General features: G+C 40.4%; 1 protein-coding gene across 1 annotated transcript in view; it reads right to left on the minus strand.

Moving 5' to 3' along the window:
- Positions 1-2,164: 2,164 nt before the first annotated feature.
- snx27a (sorting nexin 27a) overlaps positions 2,165-24,368 on the minus strand; it is an 84,505-nt gene continuing 62,301 nt past the window's right edge. Inside the window, exons 8-13 of the mRNA XM_060904969.1 lie at positions 22,359-22,448; positions 21,800-21,949; positions 20,071-20,199; positions 8,797-8,856; positions 8,673-8,712; positions 2,165-6,453 (exon numbers count right to left, since the gene is read on the minus strand). Coding sequence (XP_060760952.1) covers positions 6,386-6,453; positions 8,673-8,712; positions 8,797-8,856; positions 20,071-20,199; positions 21,800-21,949; positions 22,359-22,448 — 537 coding nt within the window. The 3' untranslated portion in view covers positions 2,165-6,385. The remainder of the gene's footprint in view (positions 6,454-8,672; positions 8,713-8,796; positions 8,857-20,070; positions 20,200-21,799; positions 21,950-22,358; positions 22,449-24,368) is intronic.

Genomic DNA, 24,368 nt, shown 5'->3' on the forward strand with positions numbered 1-24,368 from the left:
GAAATCCAGACGAGAGAGAGACGGAAGCGTTGTTCCGTTTCTTATGCCTTCAGGGAGGACGTGACGTTGGTGATCCCGCCCAACGTGACGTAGGTCAACGCGGAAGTTGGCTGATGGGAAATGTAGTTTCTTAAAGGGACTGTACCTACATAGTATACAGTTAGAAGTAGAAAAATGTATAATCCTCTCAAGGTTTCTTCCTCTCGTCACCTCTGACAATACATTCAAATTAAAATTTTATATCCAGATTTCTGTAAAGCTGCTTTGTGATAAATGTCTTTAAAATGTACTAGTCAAATAAACCTTAATTGAATTTACTTTGAGTTGAGTACATTTTTGGCTGGATATTTCCACTTTTAATGGAGTAAGATATTGGCACATTAACACATTCCCTTTGGTACTGTAGGATCTCAGTACTTCGTCTACTCTTGCTTAAGTGTTAAAGTATAAAATGTGTATTGAGTAATTTGTACTTTAATAAATAAACCTGATCCCAACCTTTTATATTACAAGTGATTTCTTACACATTCAGCCATAAGAAAAGCTGTGACTGCCAACTCCACTTCTCACCTTAAATTAACCCATAATACCAGCTTTTTATGAGTAGATTTATGAATTTGTATAACTTTGATGTTATGAAATCACATTGCACCTCTCCTGCCAGGACAACTGCATTTTGAAGTATACTGTACAATAGGTACCATGCACTCACTGGCCACTTTATTAGGGACACCCATCCACCTGCTGTTTTCTGTAGTTCTCTAATCAGCCAATCCCTTGACAGCAGCACAATGCATAAACTCATACAGATACAAATCAAGAACTTCAGTTAATGTTAAAACATCAGCAGGGGAAAAATTGTGATCTCAAAGTGTGACTTTCACTGTGGCATGGGTGCCAGATGAACTGGTTTGAGTATTTCAAAACTGCTGATCTCCTAAGGCTTCACACACAGTCAAGTTTACACAGAATGGTGCGAAAAACAAAAAAAACCATTGAGTGACAGTTCTGAGAGTGGAAATAAATGCCTTGTTGAGAGGTCAGAGGAAAATTGCCAGATTGGTTCGAGCTGCCAGGAAGGATATAGAAACTCATAAATCACTCTTTGCAATTGTGGTGAGCAGAAAAGCATCCCAGCATGCAACAGCAGAACACCACATTGGGTTCCACTCATGCAGCCAAGAACAGGGATCTTAGAATTAAGAACAAGTTCCTATTAAAGTGGACAGTGAGCTGGTGAAAAAAAAAAAAAATATATATATATATATATATATCTTAAAAATTCGACCAAGTGATAGGGATGAATTAATTCAGTAAAGCTGCTAGATAAAGAGTTAATGTCGTCACTGTTGATCAGTTAAACGGAGGTCAAACACTTCATCCCAGCACCCCACCATCCACTAGTGCTCTTAAAATGCTGGACTGTGTCCAAAGCTCTGCATGCGTATTCCAGCATTCTCGGCTGATGTAAAGCACCTATTCAGGACAGCTGGGGGGCTTCCAACAAGCTCAATATTAATCAGGAAGTTTGGCAAGACTAATATAGAACTACAGTTGCACTATTCATGAAATGCGCGTGTGCTGAGCTGAATGAAAACGACACAAAAGATGAAGTACAGGCTGAGGTCTGGTTGAATACACAAGTCAATCTTTGGATTATTGAGTAGAGTCTGGATACACTGCCAAATAAATCTTAGAAAGTAATATCTTGATTATATAGAGATGTCAGTTCAACTAATATTTAAATAATATTGGCTGGCGTTGAGTGGAATATCAGATATATTCCATTCAGCTAGCATGATATTGAACAAGTCAAAGATGAGTAGCTGAATGGAATATATCGGATATACCACAAAAAAAAAAAAAAGCTAGCCAATATTATTATCTACATGCATATTCCTTTTGGGTGTTCAACGTGTCTCTTTCAAAATCTTCCATATTTAATGAAGCAAACCTGGCAGCCATGTTTGTTTACAAACTGTCCCAATCACTCGCTAGAGCGGAAGTTTTACATCTCCGACGTGCGACATGTCGTCTTGACAACCATGCAATATCGTAAACCATATTCAGTGCTCATTCTCCATTGGGTAGAGTGACATAATGCATGCAAATAAGCGATATGCTAACAATATTGCATGTTATCAAAGCAAATGAATGAAACCCGTTAGAAGGGAATAAAACTTATTTTTATTCCATTGAAAAAGTGCTCTGATAATAATTCTCCATTATATTAGATTCAAACATATAAAATTAAGTACATTTCTGTTTACTCCGTTCAAGTCTGAAATGGTCTTATTCTACTGGCAGATAATTTGCTTATTCGCCATCGAGGCCTGAACTCCATGACACCTCTGAAGGCGTGCTGTGGTATCTGGCACCAAGATGTTAGCAGCAGATCCTTTCAGTCCTGCAAGTTGTGAGGTGGGGCCTCTGTGAATCGGACTTGTTTGTCCAGTACGTACATCCCACAGATTCTGATCGGCTTGAGGTCTGGGGAATTTGGAGGCAGAGTCAACACCATTAACTCAGTAGTGATCCTCAAACCATTTCTGAACAGGTGTTTGCACCATGTCAGGATGCATTACTCTGCTGAAAGTGGTCACTGCCATTAGGGAATACCATTGCCATGAAGGGGTGAACTTGGTCTGCAGCGATGTTCAGGCACATGTCAAAGTAACACCCACATGAACGCCAGGACCCAAGGTTTCCCAGCAGAACATTGTCCAGAGCATCACACTGCCTCTGCTGGCTCAATTTCTTCCCATAGTGCATCCTGGTGCCATCTCTTCTCCAGATAAGCGATGCACACACATCCGACTGTCCACATTATGTAAAAGGCAACGTGATTTATCAGACCAAGCCACCTTCCACTGCTCCATGGTCCAGTTCGGATGCTTACGTACCTATTGCATGTGCTTTCAGTGATGGACAGGAAAGTATTGGAAAGGAAAGCTGAAAATAGATCAGAATTTCTTATATTCTTTTTTTTCCCCTTTTAAATCTCAAACCCTTGTGTATAGCAAAGAAAAATTGGCCTTGCTGTTCCAGTACTTTTGGAAGCTTCTTATACACACTCCTATTGTACGTGTGTCTACAATGATCTACATCCCTTCAGCCCCATATAAGGGTCCAAGAACAGAAAACAGGTCAAATCTTAACTACGTTATCAGCAGCTTCAAGAGCTTTCAAAGGAAAAGAGGGGGGAAGGCAGGATAGATTCATCTCTCTCTGGAAGAACATTTGGGAATACAGAATACTCAGACTGCCAGCAGTGAACAGGCACACCTCGCTCCTGAAAAAAAAGGCAATCATTTTCAAGTTTTATTTAAAATTATGTTAAATGTTTTATTCTACATGGCATTTTCTCCAAGCCAAGCTTTTAGAACTTTATATTGGTTAGTGAAATCATTTCAAACATTTGATATAAAACTATCATTCACCAATGGCGAGTTTGTTTTTTTTTAAACAAAGCTGTATGAAAAAAGCATCAGTTTCTTTTTCCACTTATAAATTAAATACCTTCCAATTCAAGCCCTAAAGAGCCTCAGTTCAATTACCTATCACAAATAGACTTCATTAACATTGATTAAACAGGAAAAAAAAATCATTTCAATCAAAGGCTATAGTGAATACTGTTAAAAGCACACATAAGTAATACAAGAAAAACTCCGACGAATGCATCTTCTGACCAGTTCATCATCTGACGAAACCCTCCAGACATGTCATACAACTGAGGTGGAGAAATAAAATAAAAATATATAAATATGATCTAAAAGTCGGAAGCCATTTTAAATTTCATGAGTAGAGCTCTTCATCAATCCACTGTGGTCCTTTTGTGTTTCACGTTTCAGCTGCCAGGTTTTACTCCAGATGGGTGAAATGATTTGGTTTGCAAATACATTGTGGTACATCTGTATTATTTTTAGACGTTTTGGATGACCACAAAAACATACAGCCTGCTTTGTGTAACACTGGTTATTATTTCGACAAATGCACAATGAACATCACAAAATAACCAGTGATTCCTGGGGCTGTGGGGGAAAAAAAAAAACAAAAACCCAGACAGTCACAATGTGGAATATGTGCCTACATGTTATTCTATTCTTTTCAAAATTAAAAATTATCATGGAACCTAAGCCAATGCGTTTGATGGATAAAGACACACCCACACAGAAATGGCAGGTATAATGGCGTTAACACTGGGTGTGGAGTCGTCTTCAAATTTGCTAAAGTAAGATTTGAATAATGAGGGGTTCAGTCCCATTTTCTTTCTTTTGTTAGACGGAAGCACTATGGAACACACACCCACACACAGGGAAGGAAGGAGGGAAATCTTGATCAAGAAAACACTTTTTTAAATTCTAAAATACTGAATTAACCTGCTATATACCATGTGGTGTTTAAGGCTACGTTCACACTGCAGGCTGAAGTGACTCAAATCCGATCTTTTCGCCCATATGTGACCTGTATCCGATCTTTTATTGACAATATGAACGACACAGATCCGATTTTTTCAAATCCGACCCAGGCCGTTTGGATATGTGGTCCTAATTCCGATCCCTATCCGCTCTTTTCATATGCGACTTCAGTCTGAACCGCCAGGTCGCATTCATCCGACTTACACGTCATCAACAAGCCACGAACGTCACTATTCTGCGCTGAAGTAGGCGGCGGGTCTCTCAAAAAAAGTTACAACAACATGGCGCATGACATCAATGCGAGGGACGCTTCGGGCTGTGAAGGTTCTGAATCTTCTCAATGGAAGGACGCAGAGGTTAGGGAGCTGATTTCCATTTGGGGGGATGCAGCTATTCAAGCTAGATTGGATGGGTCATACCGCAACCGGGCGGTTTTACTTCCGTAAACACTGGCCATGCTCACTGCGTGTGACGTCGTCGTATCCTGCAATGCGCATGCGGAACACTTTTAGGTCGCTTTTCGTTCATACTGAGGATCACATACAAGTCGCATATATTTGTTAATGTGAACGACCTCACAAAAAAATCGGATTTCACAAAAAAATCGGAATTGAGCATTAAGCCTTGCAGTGTGAACGTAGCGTAAGAGATTCAGATTGCTTCTAGTTTTCTAAGCAGACAGACAGCAGTGGTACTTTAATGAAAGATTTTCTTTTTGTAAATCTATAACCATCTCCTTGCTCTTTGTTCTCAGTCTCACTGGACCCCTGATATAGTTAATGGACTGCATGCACTTCTCTACTCAACCCCCAGGGAATGATTGCTTTAAATACTTGAAGATCCCTGTTTAACCACTCATTAGGGACCAAACCCAGACTCGTACTCATCTGCTCCTGTACACACACACACACACACACACACACACACACACGTGTAAAGAGCTGAAAATGCTATACTTTTTTCTTTTAAATAATGTTCAAACGCTCCAACACAAGACTGAGATTTTCATTTGTAGTACATGGAGTATTGCTGCCCCCTTTCAGAATACGAGAGAACTGCACCTCAATATCCTGAACGTTCCTAGACAACTGTTGTCACGTTACAGCCGAGTTTGTTTCTATTGCCAGCTTTCCAAGATCCTCCAGTTAAGAACAGAAACGGGTTTGGAAAAGGTTTACACTCATCAGACGTCCTTCAGTATTTGTAGCTCTTCTGTTCAATCCCATGCATCCAAACAGTACGACTCTTACACCGCATCGTTTAGATGCGACCAGAAAAACACCGATAACCGAACTTAACCACGTGCTTCATAAAGAGAATCTAACGGCCCACAAGCGTTCCAAGCATTATTCAAGATGAAGCCTTGGGGTTCATGCAGTTTACTGATGAAATTAAACTCGTTTCAAACCACCTTTATGTCCAAACCTACTTTAGCGATCTTAAATTTCATATTAAGAAAAGCTCTTCGAGTTCAACTACTTTTAATCAATGCGGTGAAAGGTTTTCTATGGAAATGGTCCAAATCTAAATCTGCTCTTTTGAGAGTCGGGACTCAGTCATGGCGACTATTCTAAAAGATGATGAATGGTGACAACACACCCTTCTTTAATTAACACCGTCTTGCGCTGTGGCCGGCCAGTGGGGAAATGAGAGACTGTTCCTAGGACTAAGCAATTTTTTGCATTTCTACTCAACATAATGTAAAGTTATAAGGAGATGTATTTACTGATGTCATGACCACAATATTTTGATGTGCTGTACATCTGTAGCAACATCCCTTATTTAGCTGTAAATGTGCGTTGCTCTGGAAATAATTCTCAGTTGCCAAGGAGATTGTGGCAGGACTACAGAACCCTCTGCAGCTCAACAGAACCCGGGTTGCTGCCCTGGTAACATGGTGGTTGTATTTTTTTGTTCTAGTATGGTGGTCCAGCTCAGTTTATTCTGGTGTCCAGAGAAACATCTTCCTAAGAGGTGGCAATTTCTTTCCCTAGGTGGTGCCATCCTTTCTGCTGCTCCAAAGGAGGGAGGTACTCTGAAGTGGAGAATGTGAAAGATGGGTATCGTTTAAACAGGAGAGGACATTTCTAATGATATGCAGATGTAACAAACAAGTCCATCAGCTTTGTATAGGTAATCATATGGGGCCGAGTAAAATTAAGGATTAATTTCGAGAGTGATTTCGAAGTTTTGAAAATTGCCCGAGTGGCTTAATTTCAAAACTTCGAAATCACGAGTGAAATTGATCTTTAATTTTACGAGGAACCATACGATTACTTGTTTACAATATATAGGGCCAAATTCATACTTCAGAAGCCATTCAAGTTCACAACATTTCTCATTCACGTTTTCGGAACCAATCAGGGCGCGAGACTATCTTGCACGTTTGAATCAGTTTCTAAAGCGTCTTTCATCACGACACAGCGACGCGACACGACACGAGGATTTTGGACAGGATTTTAACACCTTTCAGGACTGATCCCGGATATTTCTCGTCTCAGATGCCGGCCCAATGCTGCCTGCATTACTTTGAGTCTGGTTCGTAGTTTCCCCCCCATTTTCTTTCCTCACTTCTGCATAAAACTGCGATAGCACCTTGTCTAACTCACAGCATTCATATGCCACTAGAGAGGCGTTTGTCTCAGGGCTTTGAACCGGTTCAAGGAATGAAAACGAAAACCGGGAACTTTTTCTATTTCACATGGAACAGAAACGAAACCAGAAACTTTATTATTTTTTATGTTCCGGAACAGAAACGCTTATTAAAAATAATGGTAACCGGTTAATACCGGTTTTTATTTCGTTCCTCAAAGTTTCTGTAGCCTACAAATAGTCATTCTTCTCCTGCGCAAGTTTCTATGACCCGCTGGGGTTCACTTCCTGTGTGACGTTCGCTGACTGAATGGAGAGAGCGGGAAGGTGGACTACTATCACGTCTCCATTACTGAGTGTCTGAGCAAAGAAGAGCCTGAACGATGCAACCTCCCTATTGGCTGTTTGTAAAAATGTATCAGTTGTTGCCCTTCCCACGGGAATCATCGCGGGCTCGAGAGACGAGACCTGACGAGTTAGTTCGTTGGTAGCAGAACAAAACGTCTGGACACAAATCGGGTTTTCAGAAAAGGAAAGAAAATAAACGCAGGGTCGAAAATACAAAAAAGGAGGCAGAAAATGCAAAACGAGTTTTAAGGTAGGACAAATGGTTACTTTTCTGAGGCAGCCCGCCGTGGCTGCCTGCAGGCTTATTTATTATAGCCCATTTAGTTAAAATTGGGGGGGGGTTTGCATGATGTTGCACCCGGGTCCAGATTAGGGCAGAACCGGCCCTGGCTACATTTCAGGTGTAGTTTGTTTTATGAATGTATGTACTTGCATAGATGTGTACTTGGTCTTCCAATATGGCGCCTAACAAAATCTCGCGGCACGGTGACGTCATGCGGTAGCCCTCTATAGGGCCTGACTAGCCTTTGGTAACACACTAAACAAATTCTCTTTCATTTTTGGCACTTTTTCTGTTTGTGTAGATGGGAAGACGTACTGAGAATCCAAATCGCCAACATTTGAAATAATAATTGTTTTGAATTATTTCTTGTCTTATTTAATGAAGGTTGTAATAGAATTAGCCTACATTTGGCTTAAGCTGGATGAGACAGAGACATAATTTTATAGCCATTTGTTAAACCGCTGACAGGGAACGTAATTAACCGTTCCGGGAACGAAATTTTTTTGTTCTAACCGGTTCGGGAACGTCTATTTAATGGTGGAACCCAAAACCGGAAACGTTAAAATTCCGTTTCTGTTCGGAACGAACCAATAGGAAAAAAATTCCGGTTCAAAGCCCTGGTTTGTCTCTCTGCGGCCCGTTTCTTAAACACGGAAAGCCACAAATTCGTACTTTTTTTTGGTATTCTCATTTTCACTTGCAGCTTTCAATTGGTTTATCATTTCTTCGTCAAATATAGCGAAACGCAGCATTGCTGAGTCAGCAGAATCAGCCATTCTGTTGAGAAAATTTGCTAATTTTTGTAACCGTAACCAAGCAACGAACAAGCCAATAGCATTTCAGAAATACGGCCCCATGTTAAGGGAAAAAAGCCCTCCTTGATTGGTCAATCAGAATTGAGTAATCTGGCCCTATGTATTATAAGTAGATATAATTTCAGTGATATAAATTTGTGTGTATATAAGGATGACCATGTACTGTGTGATTTCAGTTTAAGAAAACACGAGATACTGTGCATGTGTGTGTCATACCATTGCAATTCTTGTCTTTCTCCGAGGCCTCATCTTCCACCTTTACCATTTTAAAGAGGAACAGAAAACTTAAAAACGTCCAAAAAGTCTACACAAACAATGCACTGAAAATTAAATGTGATACCTCTTTCGTCCAGCTGAGCTCACAGAAAATTCTCTCGAAGCACTCGTGCATGTAGTTAAACTAGAGGTAAGGAAACAAATCATTAGTGGCCTAGAAATGACATTTTAAAAAATGCTCTTTAACATCTTAGTCATTTGTTGTCCTGTTGATTTGATTATGATTTATTTAAACATTTTCACTGAATTTTTGCACATTTATCCAACTTATGCAGCACAAAATGATTTTAAAACATTCAGTAAAATACAGTGCAGCCTGTTAAAGGAGTACGCCACCCCCAGGTGAAATTGAGTCAGTCCCTGCAGTCCCTAGAGTTGGATGAGTGAGCCAAAGCATTTTGTAGCCGACCCAGCCATTGCCCTGATCTAGAAACGCCCCGGTTAGCTTTAGCTTAGTCGCTGTAATCCAGCGTGTCCAGCTAGCATTGTCGTTGCAAACGTGAATCAAATAACTCAAGATTTTTTTATAATTATTTCTCATGACCTGTACATTCACATCGAGTACACATATCAATGCAAATTAACATGAAGGGATTTACTAGACCAATTTATATATGGAACTATTTTCGGCCACAGCACAGGCAATGCACCGCTGCAGGCGCAAAGACACCACGCAGCACCTGAAAACCCTCAACTTCCGTCAATACACCAGCGTGACTACTAAGTTGTGGTGCTGCGTGGTGTCTTTGCGCCTGCAGCGGTGCATTGCCTGTGCTGTGGCCGAAAATAGTTCCAGATATAAAGTAGTCTAGTAAATCCCTTCATGTTAATTTGCATTGATATGTGTACTCGATGTGAATGTACAGGTCATGAGAAATAATTATAAAAAAATCTTGAGTTATTTGATTCACGTTTGCAACGACAATGCTAGCTGGACACGCCGGATTACAGCGACTACGCTAAGCTAAAGCTAACCGGGGCGTTTCTAGATCAGGACAATGGCTGGATCGGCTACAAAACGCTTTGGCTCACTCATCCAACTCTAGGGACTGCAGAGACTGACTCAATTTCACCTGGGGGTGGCGCACTCCTTTAAGGTTTTTAATGAAAATGAAGCAGGCCTCCAAAGCATCCGTTCAAAATACATAGAATATTTATATAAATTTCTCTGTGCTGCATTTGTGCCTTTAAAACAATCACCTTTAGGCATGTAACAATTCATCAATTCATAACTCGATTCACAATATTTTTGAAAAAAAAAAATTTTACCGGGGGGGACAAAAAACAAAACAAAACCACCATTTATTTTCCTATTCCATCAACTTCAATATTCTTTGTTAAATGGAGACTGCCTTTCAGATTTTTCAAGTGTAGGTCATAAAAAAAGAATTTTCCCCAACACATGATGTAGTATCTTGAATTGGGTCATGGTGAAGCAGGAAAAAATAGTGGAGAATTTAGGGTCACGTGGCCCTATTTTTTTTTTTTAATATAAATTGTTCTATTTAAAATAAATAAATAATTTTAAGTCTGTAATTCAAATTCAGTAGCTTTCGGTGGTGCCATCACGTGGTGGGCTTTCCCCGTTCACGCAAGGCATTGTGGAATACAAATTTGAAACAGGAGAGAAAAATGGAGGACATGAGTGTGCGAATGAAATGTGAGTGATTACAGTAACAGAAAGTGAGAAGAAAAGGCAATTGTTATATACGAAGGAAAGGAAACACAGGACCAAACTAATAAATATCAGCAGTCAGCGAACACCTCTGTGTGATCAGCTGTTTGTTTGGTGACAGAATGATGGAACTGTCCGTGCAAGGTCAAAGGTAAACCTGTAGATGGCGGTAATGCGATACTGTGGATGCCAGCTGCCGTAAAACCCAAAAGAAGGTAAACCTGTGCATGTGCCTGTCCTCTGTCTGCTTGAAGCGAGCAATTTCATGCACATTATTTGCTTTAATCCCCTCAAATTAAATAACTTCCCAGCCACAGAATGGCCTGATTTTTTTGGGGGGGATATTACAGAAATAAAAAAAAAAAAAAAAAACCCGCAATGACCAACTTTCAGCGGGAACTAAATTTCACTGATTTTATGAAATCAAAAGGGTGTCTCGCTTTAAATTAAAAACACCCCACAAACCGTGTTTCATTTTCTTAAAAAACAACAATTATTTCTCCACATTTGCAAAGGTTGGTGTAAAACAAAACCTATTAACTAAACTATTCCTTTTATTAAAAATGAAAGTTATTCCTTTTCTTAGTAAATTTTTCTAAATATTCATTCTGCCTCCATTTGCTTTTCTTTATCTTTCAGCAGTCTGTAAAAAGAGAGCTCCAATTTCTTGTTCAATCTATTTGTACAGTCAATCACACAGCAGCTGTTCCACATTTTGCATCTGCTTTTTTTTTTGTGCGTGCGTTTGTATTTTCACGGTACTAGAGCTGTGTTACTTATGCCTAGAGTGAAGTCACCTTGCATTCCCGCTATCGTTTGCTGTCTAAACAATGCAATTACAACTCCGAAAAACTAAGATTACTAGGCCTGACGGCAAACAATCGATTAATCGTTGGTCGACCAAAAAATTATTAGCCGACCAAAATTCCATTGGTCGATTGGTCGCAGGGAAAAAAGCCGCGTCTTGTCAAAGGGCTGAAGGGCTTTTAATTTGACGGGCATGATAAAGGAAGTCATGACACTAATTTACTGTTGGTGATTTTTTTTTAACACGGGCAGACAGCATGTCTGGAAGGAGCTCTAAAATATGGGATCATTTCGAAAAGAACAAAGATGACCCAAAGAGGGTTACGTGCAGAATTTGCAAAAAAACATTCGCCTTTCATTCTTCCACGACGAACATGCTTTACCACCTCAACCATGTAAGTAGCCTACTAGCCTAGCTAGCCTACCCCTTGCAACCTGAAGTTTGATTGCAATACGTAGGCCTACTGGCTACTGGTAAAGCTAAATTATCCAGCTCACTGTTTTACAATCTCTCTACAGGCGCATCCACTTTATTGCGATGAGCCAGCCTCCTCCACGGCATCCTCATCATGTTCAGAGTCCGTCAGTCTTTCTGATTATTTTTGTGACACATTCAAACATTTTGTTAGTTACACATCCCTGTACGTCCCCTATTTCAGGCAATCAGACAACATAACCATTTTAAAATGCCTGCATGGCTGAAAATTGCATGAAGGTTACCCCCGCCGTTAGTGGTAAATGCGCATAGATACGGCAGCCCGGCATTACAGGTAAAGCCTCACAGATGTGTATCCCGGTAAAAATGGGCAGGTTTTTTTTTTTTTTTTTTTTGGGGGGGGGGATTAGTCGGAGTGAATGCACGACCACTGGTCGACCAAGAAAATCCTTGGTCGGGGACAGCCCTAAAGATTACACAGCCTGTTAATTACAATTCATTTTTTATTACATCGCATCAGTGCCATAAATTTGTATCATTAAATATACATCATTACATGCCTAATCACCTTTATAAAACCTAACTTTATATTTTATGACCTGAAGGGTCCTGCAGCACACCAAAGACCACACCAGTCTGCAGTGTTGTACTAAAACAAGAAACAGCAAGATTTTATTTTTTTAAACGATGTCAAAGTGAAAAAATCATTTGCTAACATTATTTAAAAACAAACAACTACAATATCTTTCTTTGATGAGTATACACCCCTTCACAATAACATCAAAAATCTCAGGAATAACAACCAAATGCCATCGAGGTCACAGTCACTATATTTTCCAACACCTGTGTGGAGCAGAGCAATTAACTTGATAGCTTGAATAAAAAAAAAAAAAAAAAACAGCTGTTTATTATATTACCCTTCAGTTCGCAAGTGCAGATCCACAAAAAAAGGAAGCAGCATGGGCTCCAAATACACCTCTGAATTATTGAAAAGGCACACAACAGTATAAAAGATAATGATATAAAAGATAAAGGGCAAGTACTGACTGACAGGAAAGAAGTGCTAGGGAGGTTGAAGGAATACACTGAAGAACTTTATAAGAGGGTAGGTGGAGTTGGACGACAGCAGAAACATCTGGGTGTGAATGGAGAAACTGAGAATATAGAAGAACCAGACATCCTCTTGGAAGTAGTTGTAGATGCTATGAAGAAGCTGAAGAAAAGGAAAATCACCTGGGTGTGATCGCTAGCATCCCAGGAGAATTGTGGATGTATACAGGTGAACCGGGGCGAAAGTGACACACAGCATTTGCAACATGATTTGGAAAAGAGTGGCTGAAAGAATGGACAGCTTATCTTTTCCCTTATACCACAAACAGGAGATGTACGAGATCTGAGAAATTAGAACAGTCAGCTTAATCTGCCATGCCAGCAAAATTCTGCTATGTATCATCTTCAACAGGATAAGACAGCTTTCAGAGAGGGAGCTACTGGAGGAGCAGGCAGGTTTCCATGCAGGTCACAGCACTGGAGATACAGTGGTGCTTGAAAGTTTGTGAACCCTTTAGAATTTTCTATATTTCTGCATAAATATGACCTAAAACATCATTAGATTTTCACACAAGTCCTAAAAGTAAATAAAGAGAACCCAGTTAAACAAATGAGACAAAAATATTATACTTGGTCATTTATTTATTGAGGAAAACGATCCAATATTACATATCTGTGAGTGGCGAAAGTATGTGAACCTTTGCTTTCAGTATCTGGTGTGACCCCCTTGTGCAGCAATAACTGCAACTAAACACTTCCGGTAACTGTTGATCAGTCCTGCACACCGGCTTGGAGGAATTTTAGCCCGTTCCTCCGTACAGAACAGCTTCAACTCTGGGATGTTGGTGGGTTTTCTCACATGAACTGTTCGCTTCAGGTCCTTTGACAACATTTCCATTGGATTAAGGTCAGGACTTTGACTTGGCCATTCCAAAACATTAACTTTATTCTTCTTTAACCATTCTTTGGTAGAACGATTTGTGTGCTTAGGGTCGTTGTCTTGCTGCATGACCCACCTTCTCTTGAGATTCAGTTCATGGACAGATGTCCTGACATTTTCCTTTAGAATTCGCTGGTATAATTCAGAATTCATTGTTCCATCAACGATGGCAAGCCATCCTGGCCCAGATGCAGCAAAACAGGCCCAAACCATGATACTACCACCACCATGTTTCACAGATGGGATAAGGTTCTTATGCTGGAATGCAGTGTTTTCCTTTCTCCAGACTTAACGCTTCTCATTTAAACCAAAAAGTTCTATTTTGGTCTCATCCGTCCACAAAACATTTTTCTAATGGCCTTCTGGCTTGTCCACATGATCTTTAGTAAACTGCAGACGAGCAGCAATGTTCTTTTTGGGGAGCAGTGGCTTTCTCCTTGCAACCCTGCCATGCACACCATTGTTGTTCAGTGTTCTCCTGATGGTGGACTCATGAACTTTAGCCAATGTGAGAGAGGCCTTCAGTTGCTTAGAAGTTACCCTGGGGTCCTTTGTGACCTCACCGACTATTACACGCCTTGCTCTTGGAGTGATCTTTGTTGGTTGACCACTCCTGGGGAGGGTAACAATGGTCTTGAATTTCCTCCATTTGTACACAATCTGTCTGACTGTGGATTGGTGGAGTCCAAACTCTTTAGAGATGGTTTCGTAACCTTTTCCAGCCTGATGAGCATCAACAATGCTTTTTCTGAGGTCCTCAGAAATCTCCTTTGTTTGTGCCATGATACACTTCCACAAACATGTGTTGTGAAGATCAGACTTTGATAGATCCCTGTTCTTTAAATAAAACAGGGTGCCCACTCACACCTGATTGTCATCCTATTAATTGAAAACACCTGACTCTAATTTCACCTTCAAATTAACTGCTAATCCTAGAGGTTCACATACTTTTGCCACTCACAGATGTGTAATATTGCATCATTTTCCTCAATAAATAAATGACCAAGTATAATATTTTTGTCTTATTTGTTTAACGGGGTTCTCTTTATCTACTTTTAGGACTTATGTGAAAATCTGATGATGTTTTATGTCATATTAATGCAGAAATATAGAAAATTCTAAAGGGTTCACAACTTTCAAGCACCACTGTATGCTTTTCATCCTTCAGCTGCTAATACAGAAGGCTGTAGAGTTGGAAGGGGAAGCCTTGTACTTGATTTTTGTAGATTACAGCAAGGCCTTCGACACCGTCGACCACACCAGACTCTTCAGAACCATGCTGGACATGGGCATCCTGAAACACCTGGTTGATCTGATAAGAGGACTCTACAAGAATCAGGAAGCAGCAGTAAGGTGGAACGGAGAATTGACAGAATGCTTTAAGATTGGACAAGGAACAAGACAAGGGTGTAACATCTCCCCCACAGAATTTAACCTTTATGGAGAGGACATTATTAGAAGAAAAGAGGAAAGGAAACCAGACACAGGAGTAGTCATAGGAGGCAAGAGGGTCAATAATATCAGATATGCAGAGGACACCACCATCTTGGCAAGAACAGAAGTGTGTGTGAGGGCTTATTTTGAAGAACTTGTCAATATAAGCGATGATTAATATGAAGATCAATGCCAAAAAGACAAAAAAAAAAAAAACTCATGTTAATCAATAAGAACAAAAGGGTAAACATATCATTAGGTGGTGAGGAAGTGGAACAAGTACAGGAGTTCAAATTCCTGGGTTCCTACAAAACAATTACAGGAGACTGTACCAAAGAGATATGTAGACGGATTAGACTAGCTAAGAAGAAAGCAGGACAGCTGGATAAGCTCTGGAGAGACAGAAACATAAGTAGGACATTGAAAATCAGAGCAATGAAGGCACTTGTGTGGAGGGGTGGACCATCAAGAAGTTAGACATGAACAGGACTGAAGCACTTGAGATGTGGTGCTGGAGAAAGCTGTTGGGGGTGTCTTGGAGGGAACACCAAACGAATCAGTGCTGAAGGAATTGTGAATAGAAAGGGAGCTCATGGAGAGTGAGACAAAGTTAAAACTTCAGTACTTTGGCCATGGAGCTCGGGGTAGTGCAGGAGAGCTAGCACTGACCGTAATGGAAGGCAAAAGGTACCGCGGGGGCACCCAGGAAACAGTGGATGACCAACATGAGGGAATGGACAGGAGCCAGTTACACGCAGTGTAAACTAATGGCTCAAGACAGGAGAGAGTGGAGAAAGAGTCAAGATCTGGTCACAGGCCGTCACCAACCCTCGAATGAGGACGGCACATCAGTGAGTGAGTGAGACAACAGTGGTAGAAAGATCTGCACGTGAGGGGATATAAAGATTTCCAAAGGCTTAGAAGTCCATAATTAAGAAGCAGACAGTACACGGTAACACCTGCAGTCTCAGCAAAATCTAGGCATCAAAATTAGAGGTCTGGGAGAGAAGACGCTTGGTCAAAGAGGCCACATACAACTCAAAGAAATCCTTAAAAAGACTTTCAGGATTCTATGGTCAACAGAGGAAATTGTGCAGGACAACTATTTTAAAGATATTGCACACGTTTGGCCCATATGGGTCCATCTTGGGAGTGATGTATGAAGTTTGCAGAAAGAAACCTGAAAGGTCCTGCAACAAACTGGCAGAAGGTTTAAAGATAAAACCAAAGTTGAACTTTTTGGCACAAAGTCATGAATGTTACATCTGGCAAAAACCCAACATGGCCCATCACCAAAACACCACCATCCTGACGGGGAAGCATGGTGGTGGAAGCATAATGTTCTGGAGATGCTCCTCATCTTGGATGAGATGGAGCCAAGAACAGAGAGATTCCGGAAAAGAACCTTGAAGAAAAAGTCTGAAAACAGGTCGGAAATTCATATTCCAACAGCACAATGACCCCAAGCGTAAGGCCAAAGCTACCATGGAGGGGCAGGTCAAAGCCTTGACCTAAATGCAATTGAAAAATCTCTGGAATGGAAAGAAAGCTGCTGTGCTTCAGCAAAAATCAACCAAAAACCTTTCCCAGCTTGAACAGTTCTGTAAAGACCGTCAGCAATAGTTAAAGTCTTGGTATCTACCAAATACTGACTCTGGGGGTATTTTAGAAAGTTTAGTTTGGTCAATTAAATGCTCTTTTTTTTCCCTTTCAAATTAAAATGAATTCACTTCATTCATATTAGTCCGGGAGCCATGGGGTCGGACCCGGAATTTTTGGTTAAAGTTTTTTTTTTTTGCTTTATCTTATAGATTTGAGGTAGCTCTTCAAGATTTAAGAGGGTGCCCAGTGATATCCCTTGGGCAATTTAATATATTAACCCTTTAATGCCCTATATGCCCAAATAATGGAAGAAAATACAAAAAAAATAATATCAGTGTAAATACTGATATTAAATGCACCAAGTTGGCTGTATCTGATAGGTATTCACATTTTTCTCTATATTTGTCATTCAAATAAATCAAATGTGGATTAATTAACCCTTTCATAACTTTTCCAAATTAGCGATTTTTATACAAGTATTACATAAACTCTACAGTTAATACAAAATAATGATCAATATCTATGTAAGAACTATACAGCATGCAAAAGAACTATATACAGCATGCACACACACACACACACACACACTAATGACCAATAACTATGTAAAAGAACTATATACAGCATGCATACACTCACACCAATGATCCACTATGTAAACGAACTATATACAGCATGTATACACTCACACCAGTGATCCACGATGTAAAAGAACTACAGCATGCAATAGAACTATATACAGCATGCATACACTCACACCAGTGATCCACTATGTAAAAGAACTACTGTATATACAGCATGAAATAGAAATATATACAGCATGCATATACATTCACACCAGTGATCCACTATGTAAAAGAACTATATACAGCATGCAATAGAACTATATACAGCATGCATATACACTCACACCAGTGATCCACTATGTAAAACTACAGTATGCAATATATCAAGCATGCAAAATGGCATATACAGCATGCGCACACACACACAAGAATAGCAAAAGATACTGATTTTCAATTAACCAAATTGGCTGTACAGTATTCACGCTTTACTGTCATTCAAATTAGTCAAACGTGTAATTGACCCTTTCATAAATTTGCAAAATTAACAATTTTGATACAAGAACTACAGTACATAAAGCATGTACGTGCATGCATGCATGCACACGCACACACATACACATGCACACACACTAATGAGCAATAATTATGTAAAATAATTACATACAGTATTCAAACACACACACAAAACACAAAAACTATTTAAGGAAAGAACTAAGAGTTCAGATGAAAAAAAAACCCTCTAAACCCTTTGCCATTGCTTAGTGTCTGTAAAAATATGCTTATGTACTGGATGCCAGCTAGTACAGAGGAGAATGTTAAGTAAACCTTACTCCCCAACGTTTTAAAAGTCGTGCTAGTCAGTGGAAGAGCAGTGTGGTTTGGAGTGGGGGTGAATCGGGGACAATGCCCTGAATTTTACTAGGGAACCAGGAACATTACTATTTCAACAGTCAATATCGTAAAAATAAGCAATCTATTAGCTTAATGTATTAGCTTAAGGAAACCTTACTACCCAACGTTTTAAAAGTCGTGCTAGTCAGTGGACTGGCTAGTGCACATGACTCTCAGTCCACAAGCAGTGTGGTTTGGAGTGGGGGTGAGGGTAAGGTTAACAGACTTTTGAGATGATAATCGGGACAATGCCCTGAATTTTACTAGGGAACCAGGGACATTACTATTTCAACAGTCAATATCGTTAAAATAAGCAATCTATTAGCTTAATGTATTAGCTTAAAAAAATCAGTGACTAGCATTTACTAGGTGAGAGTTGGGTGTGCTAGCCAGTGTTGTGAAACTATTGGCCCTTTTCCACTACCCTTTTTCAGCTCACTTCAGCTCACTTCAGCCCGACACGGCTCGCGTTTCGACTACCAAAAACCAGCACGACTCAGCTCGCTTCAGCCCTGCTTAGCTCCTAAAACTCGCACCGTTTTGGAGTGGGGCTGAAGCGAGCCAAGCCGTGCCGAGTGAGGTTGGGGGTGTGAGCAGACACTCCCCTGTGCACTGATTGGTGAGGAGGAGTGTCCTCACATGCCCACACACGCCCCGCGAGCACGCTGGGATCTGTAAACACCGTAAACCCGGAAGGAGAAGAATTACGAATTACGAGAATTTCTGAAGCCTTATGCGCCTCGCCTCATCTATACGCTCTTGCCAGTATCTGTTGGCGTTGTCGGTGACAACAAGCCACAGCACCAAGACCAGCAACACTAACGACTCCATGTCCTCCATGTTTATTGTTTACTATTCGGGTCGTGAGACTACCGCTTAAAAGCTCACTGATGTCACTGTTTGCGCTGCTTAACGACATCACGTGACGTCCACCCACTTTCGCTAACTCCACCCAATGTGTCCACCCACTTCCAGCCAGCACGGTTCAGCGCGGTTGTAGTCGAAATGCAACTCCAACAGCCCCGCTCAGCTCGACTCAGCACGGCACGGCTCAGCCCGACTCAGCCGCGTTTGTAGTGGAAAAGCGGCATATGGGTCTAGTTCACTGGTGAGCAGTGAGTACATGTCACTGCTCTTTCATGATTACAGTCAAATAGTTTCTCTGCTTAGCTTATGCGTGCTGTGATCTTTTGGGGGCAGTGTGATTGACAGAGTTAGCAAGATAGCTACACAAGTTGGCTTGAATTAGCTAACTGTGTCCCTCATATGCCCCTGCAGAAGTAAACACAAGGATGACAATGGAGTGTATGCCTAATAATTTAAGGCTCGCATTAACAACCAAAGTAATAGAGTAATAAAGGGCTTTTTGGTATAAGCCCCGCCCCCAACTGCATGGCCACACCCCCAACCATGGCTGGAACCCCACCCCCAGGCCTTAAACTCATCCTATTATGTTAACAAAAACACAAAAATAAAGTATGATATATAGACTTTGGTGAACATAAAGTGAAGAATGTCAAAATGTCAGAATTTAGGCTATGACTGCAGCACATCCAACAATAAAGGGCCAATATCCGGAATTGCCCAAGGGATATCACCGGGCACCCTCTCTTATCTTAATGAGTAGACCTTGGACAACAACAAACAGCAAAAAAAAAAAAAACTTTAACCGACGAAGCCAGGTTCAGCCAAATTTGGGCCTTTGGCTCCCGGACTATATGGTGTACTGTGCTGTTTGGATCAGGGAAAGCAAGTTTACAGAACTGGACAACAAAATGGAGAAATTTTGAAAGGGGTTCTTTTAATTTTCTATCCACTGCATGCTTAAAGCACCACTGTTAACATCCATAAAAACACAAAGCTCACATAACCACTGTGTGTATATGCGCACACACACACACACACACACAGTGTGCATGCGTTTGAGAGATGCTTACATAAGGAGTGAAGATTTTGACCCAGCGAGGCTTTTTCTCCCCTCGGACATATTCAAAGCAGAATGCCATTCCCTCCTCGTCTGTGTCCCACCTCTGCATCTCCGACCATTCGAAAGCTATAACCTGGTTCTGGGCAAATAAATAAAAATCATCCAACACGCGCACACACAGGAAGGATGAAACGCAAGCATCTAAAGCAGTGTACTAGTGCATCTCAAAAAATTAGAATACCATGAAAAAGTTCCTTTTTTTTCATAATTTAATTCAAAAAGGTAAACTTTCATATATTCTATATTCATTACATGTAAAGTGAAGTATTTAAAGCCTTTTTTGTTTTAATTTTGATGATTATGGCTTATAGCTCATGAAAATCAGAAATCCAGTATCTCAAATTATTAGAATATTCCCTCAGATCAATCAAAAAAAAGATTTACAATACAGAAATGTCCAACTTCTGAAAAGTATATTCATTTATACACTCAATACTTAGTTGGGGCTCCTTTACCATGAATTACTGTATCAGTGCGGTGTGGCATGGAGGTGATCAGTCTGTGGCACTGCTGAGGTGTTACTGAAGCCCAGGTTGCTTTGATAGTGGCCTTCAGTGTATCTGTATTTTTGGGTCGGGTGTTTCTCATCTTCCTCTTGACAATACCCCATAGATTCTCTATGGGGTTCAGGTCAGGCAAGTTGGCTGGCCAATCAAACACAGTAATATCATGGTCAGCAAACCTGATGGTAGTAGTTTTGGCACTGTGGGTAGGTGCCAAGTCCTGATGGAAAAGGAAATCAGCATCTCCAAAAAGCTCGTCAGCAGATGGAAGCATGAAGTGCTCTAAAATCTCCTGGTAGATGGCTGTGTTGACTTTGGACTTGATAAAATACAGTGGACCAACACCAGCAGACGACATGGCACCCCAAATCATCACAGACTGTGGAAACTTCACACTGGGCTTCAAACACCTTGGATTCTGTGCCTCTCCACTCTTCCTCCAGACTCTAGAACCGTGATTTCCAAATTAAATGCAAAATGTACTTTCATCTGAAAAGAGGACGTTGGACCACTGAGCAACAGTCCATTTCTTTCTCTCTTTAGCCCAGATAAGACACTTCTGACATTGTCTCTGGCTCAGGAGTAGCTTGATATTAGGAATGCGAAAGTTGTATCTCCTTTCTTGAAGATGTCTGTTCGTGATGGGTCTTGATACACTGACACCAGCCTCAGTCCACTCCTTGTGAAGCTCTCCCAAGTTCTTGAATCAACTTTTCTTGACAATCCTCTCAAGACTGCGGCCATCCCTGTTGCTTGTGCACCTTTTCCAGCCACCCTTTTCAGCAATGACCTTTTGTGGCTTACAGTACCCTCCTTGTGGAGGGCATCAGTGATCATCTTCTGGACAACAGTCAAGTCAGCAGTCTTCCCCATGATTGTGGTTGTGTGTACTGAACTAGACCGAGAGATACACTGTGTTCATACTGTTTTACTCAAACTCGAAATGAAATATTCTAATATTTTGAGATTTTTTTAAAATGTTTTTGTACTGTATGCCATACTGATTAAAATTAAAATAGAAAAATGCTTGAAACATTTTAGTTTGTGTAATTAGTCTATAATGTATAACTTTCACTTTCTTAAATAACTGATGGAAAATATTGAACTTTTTCACAATATTCTAATTTTTTGAGATGCACTAGTATATGGTTGTGAGTGTGATCCGTATGCACACACCTCTAGCGTGCCATCCTCAGTGCAAGCGTGCAGTTTGAAGTGGTGAATACTGACAGCAGCGATCACATGACCTCTCCTCCGGGAATCACATGAGCAATGGGGGAACGCTACTTCATTATAGCCCTCACACGTGCGTAACAAATTCAGATACTAAGAAAGAGAGAGAAAAAACAAATACCAGCAGATTGACAACATGGCTACAGATTTTCACACTGGAGAATACGCCTGTATGAAGATAAGCAAGTCTTCCATCCACTTCATATTGATTTTATTCTAAATATGATTACTGTACAACATTTTGCAGCTCCAGGCTGCAGCACTGTAAAATCGTTGGAGTATGTGATGGAAATTAATTTCTGTGAAGCAGACAAGTAAATAATTCCAACCAAATTTACGCAGCGCAAGATTAAAATTGTGTGTTTAAAAAAATGCAGACACACTGTTTAGAGCCAGTTGCTGAAAATATACTCTGGTATGGCTGAGAAGTCTAATAAAAAGATTTTCTTAAGAGGATAGCGAGGATTGTGTGCCAGCAGAGGTGAATGAAGAATCATGTTACCATGGCCGTCTTTCTCTGCTCAGCAAGCTTCTGAAGCTGATAGGATTTATCTTCTGGCTTGATGAATCCCTTCTTCACATCTTCCTGAGCCTGAGAGGATGAGACATGAATACCAAGAGAAGGGGGGGAATCGTGAAAAAAAAAAAAAAAATCAATCAGCCGAACTCACAGTTCATGCACTATTCTCTTTATTCCTTCATAGTAGTAGTAGTAACAACATCGAAATATTAAAATGACACACAATATTTTATATTTATTTCAAGATGGGTAAACCTGAATTACTAGAGATGGAGATAAATCCCTAATTAACACCACCACTAATCACTGCTTCAATTAGTGTTGCTGATCTAGTGCAGCTTAAATGTTGGTCTTGGGTTAAAAATGCCACGGTGACCCACTTGGGTCCAGTCGGTGCCTAACTTCACCCACACTTCAGTATTACACTGCTGAGTTCCCTGGTGCTTGTGCACCTTTTCCAGCCAGCCTTTTCAGCAATTACCTTCTGTGGCTTACCCTCCTTGTGGAGGGTGTTGATGATGGTCTTCTGGACAACTGTCAAGTCAGCAGGCTTCTCTATGATTGTGGTTGTGTACACTGAACTAGACGGTATTGATACTGTTTTACTCAAAGTGAAATATTCTACAACCCCAATTCCAAAAAAAAAAGTTGGGACACTGTGTAAAACATAACACTGCGATAATTTGCAAAATCATGGGAAACCCTATATTTCATTGAAAATAATACAAAGACAACATATCAAATGTTGAAACTGAGATTTTGTCGTCATATGAAAAATATATGCTCATTTTGAATTTGATGTCAGCAACACGTTTTGGAAAAGTTGTGACCGGCGCAAAAAAAGAAAGTTGTGTAATGATTAAAAAAAAAAAAAAACACAAAATAAAAATTTGGTTAATTGGCAACAGGTCAGTAAGATGATTGGGTATAAAAAGAGCATCCCAGAGAGGCAGTCTCTCTCAGAAGTAAAGATGGGAAAGGGTTCATCGCTCTGTGAAGGACTGCATGAGCAAACAATGCAACAGTTTAAGAATAGCGTTCCTCAATGTAAAACTGCACAGAATTTGTGGATCACATCATCTACGGTCCATAAGATCGTTAAAAGATTCAGAGAATCTGGAGAAATCTCTGTATGTAAGAGACAAGGCTGAAAACTGACATTGGATGCCTGTGATCTTCAGGCCCTCAGGAGACACTGCATTAAAAGCAGACACATGTCTGAAGTGGAAATCACTGTATGGGCTCAGGAACACTTCAGAAAACCATCGTCTGTGAAAACACTTCATTACTGCATCCACAAATGCAAGTTAAAACCAGATATAAACAATATCCAGAAACACTGCCACCTTCTCTGGGCCCGAGCTCTTTTACGATGGACTGAGGTGGAAAACTGTCCTGAGGTCTGATGAATCAAAAGTAGAAATTATTTTTGAAATCATGGACACCATGTCCTCCAGGTTAAAGAGGAGAGGGACGATCCGGTTTATCATCAGTGCACAGTTCAAAAGCCAGAATCTGTGAAGGTATGAGGGGACATTAGTGCACATGACATGGGTAGCTTGTACATCTAGGAAGGCATCATTAATGATGAATGATATACACACGTTTCAGAGCAATATGCTGCCATCCAGACAAAATCTTTTTCAGGGAAGGTTCCTTCTTGCTTCCTTCTTTCAGCAAGGAAACGACATATTAAAGCTGCATGGCTCTGTAGTAAGAGAGAGTCCAGGTGCTAAACTGGCCTTCTGCAGCCCAGACATGTCTCCCATTGAAAATATTTGGTGCATTATGAAGTGCAAAATATGACAAAGGAGACCCGAAAGTGTTGAGCAACTGAAATTGTATATCAAGCAAGAATGGGACAACATTTCTCTTTTAAAACTACAGCAACTGGTCTCCTCAGTTCCCAAACGATTACAGATTGTTGTTAAAAGTAGGAGGTGATGTAACAGCAGTAAATACGCCCCTGTCCCAACTTTTTGGAAAAAAAAA

This window comes from Neoarius graeffei, chromosome 22, assembly GCF_027579695.1.
Source record: "Neoarius graeffei isolate fNeoGra1 chromosome 22, fNeoGra1.pri, whole genome shotgun sequence".
Classification (NCBI taxonomy): Eukaryota; Metazoa; Chordata; class Actinopteri; order Siluriformes; family Ariidae; genus Neoarius; species Neoarius graeffei.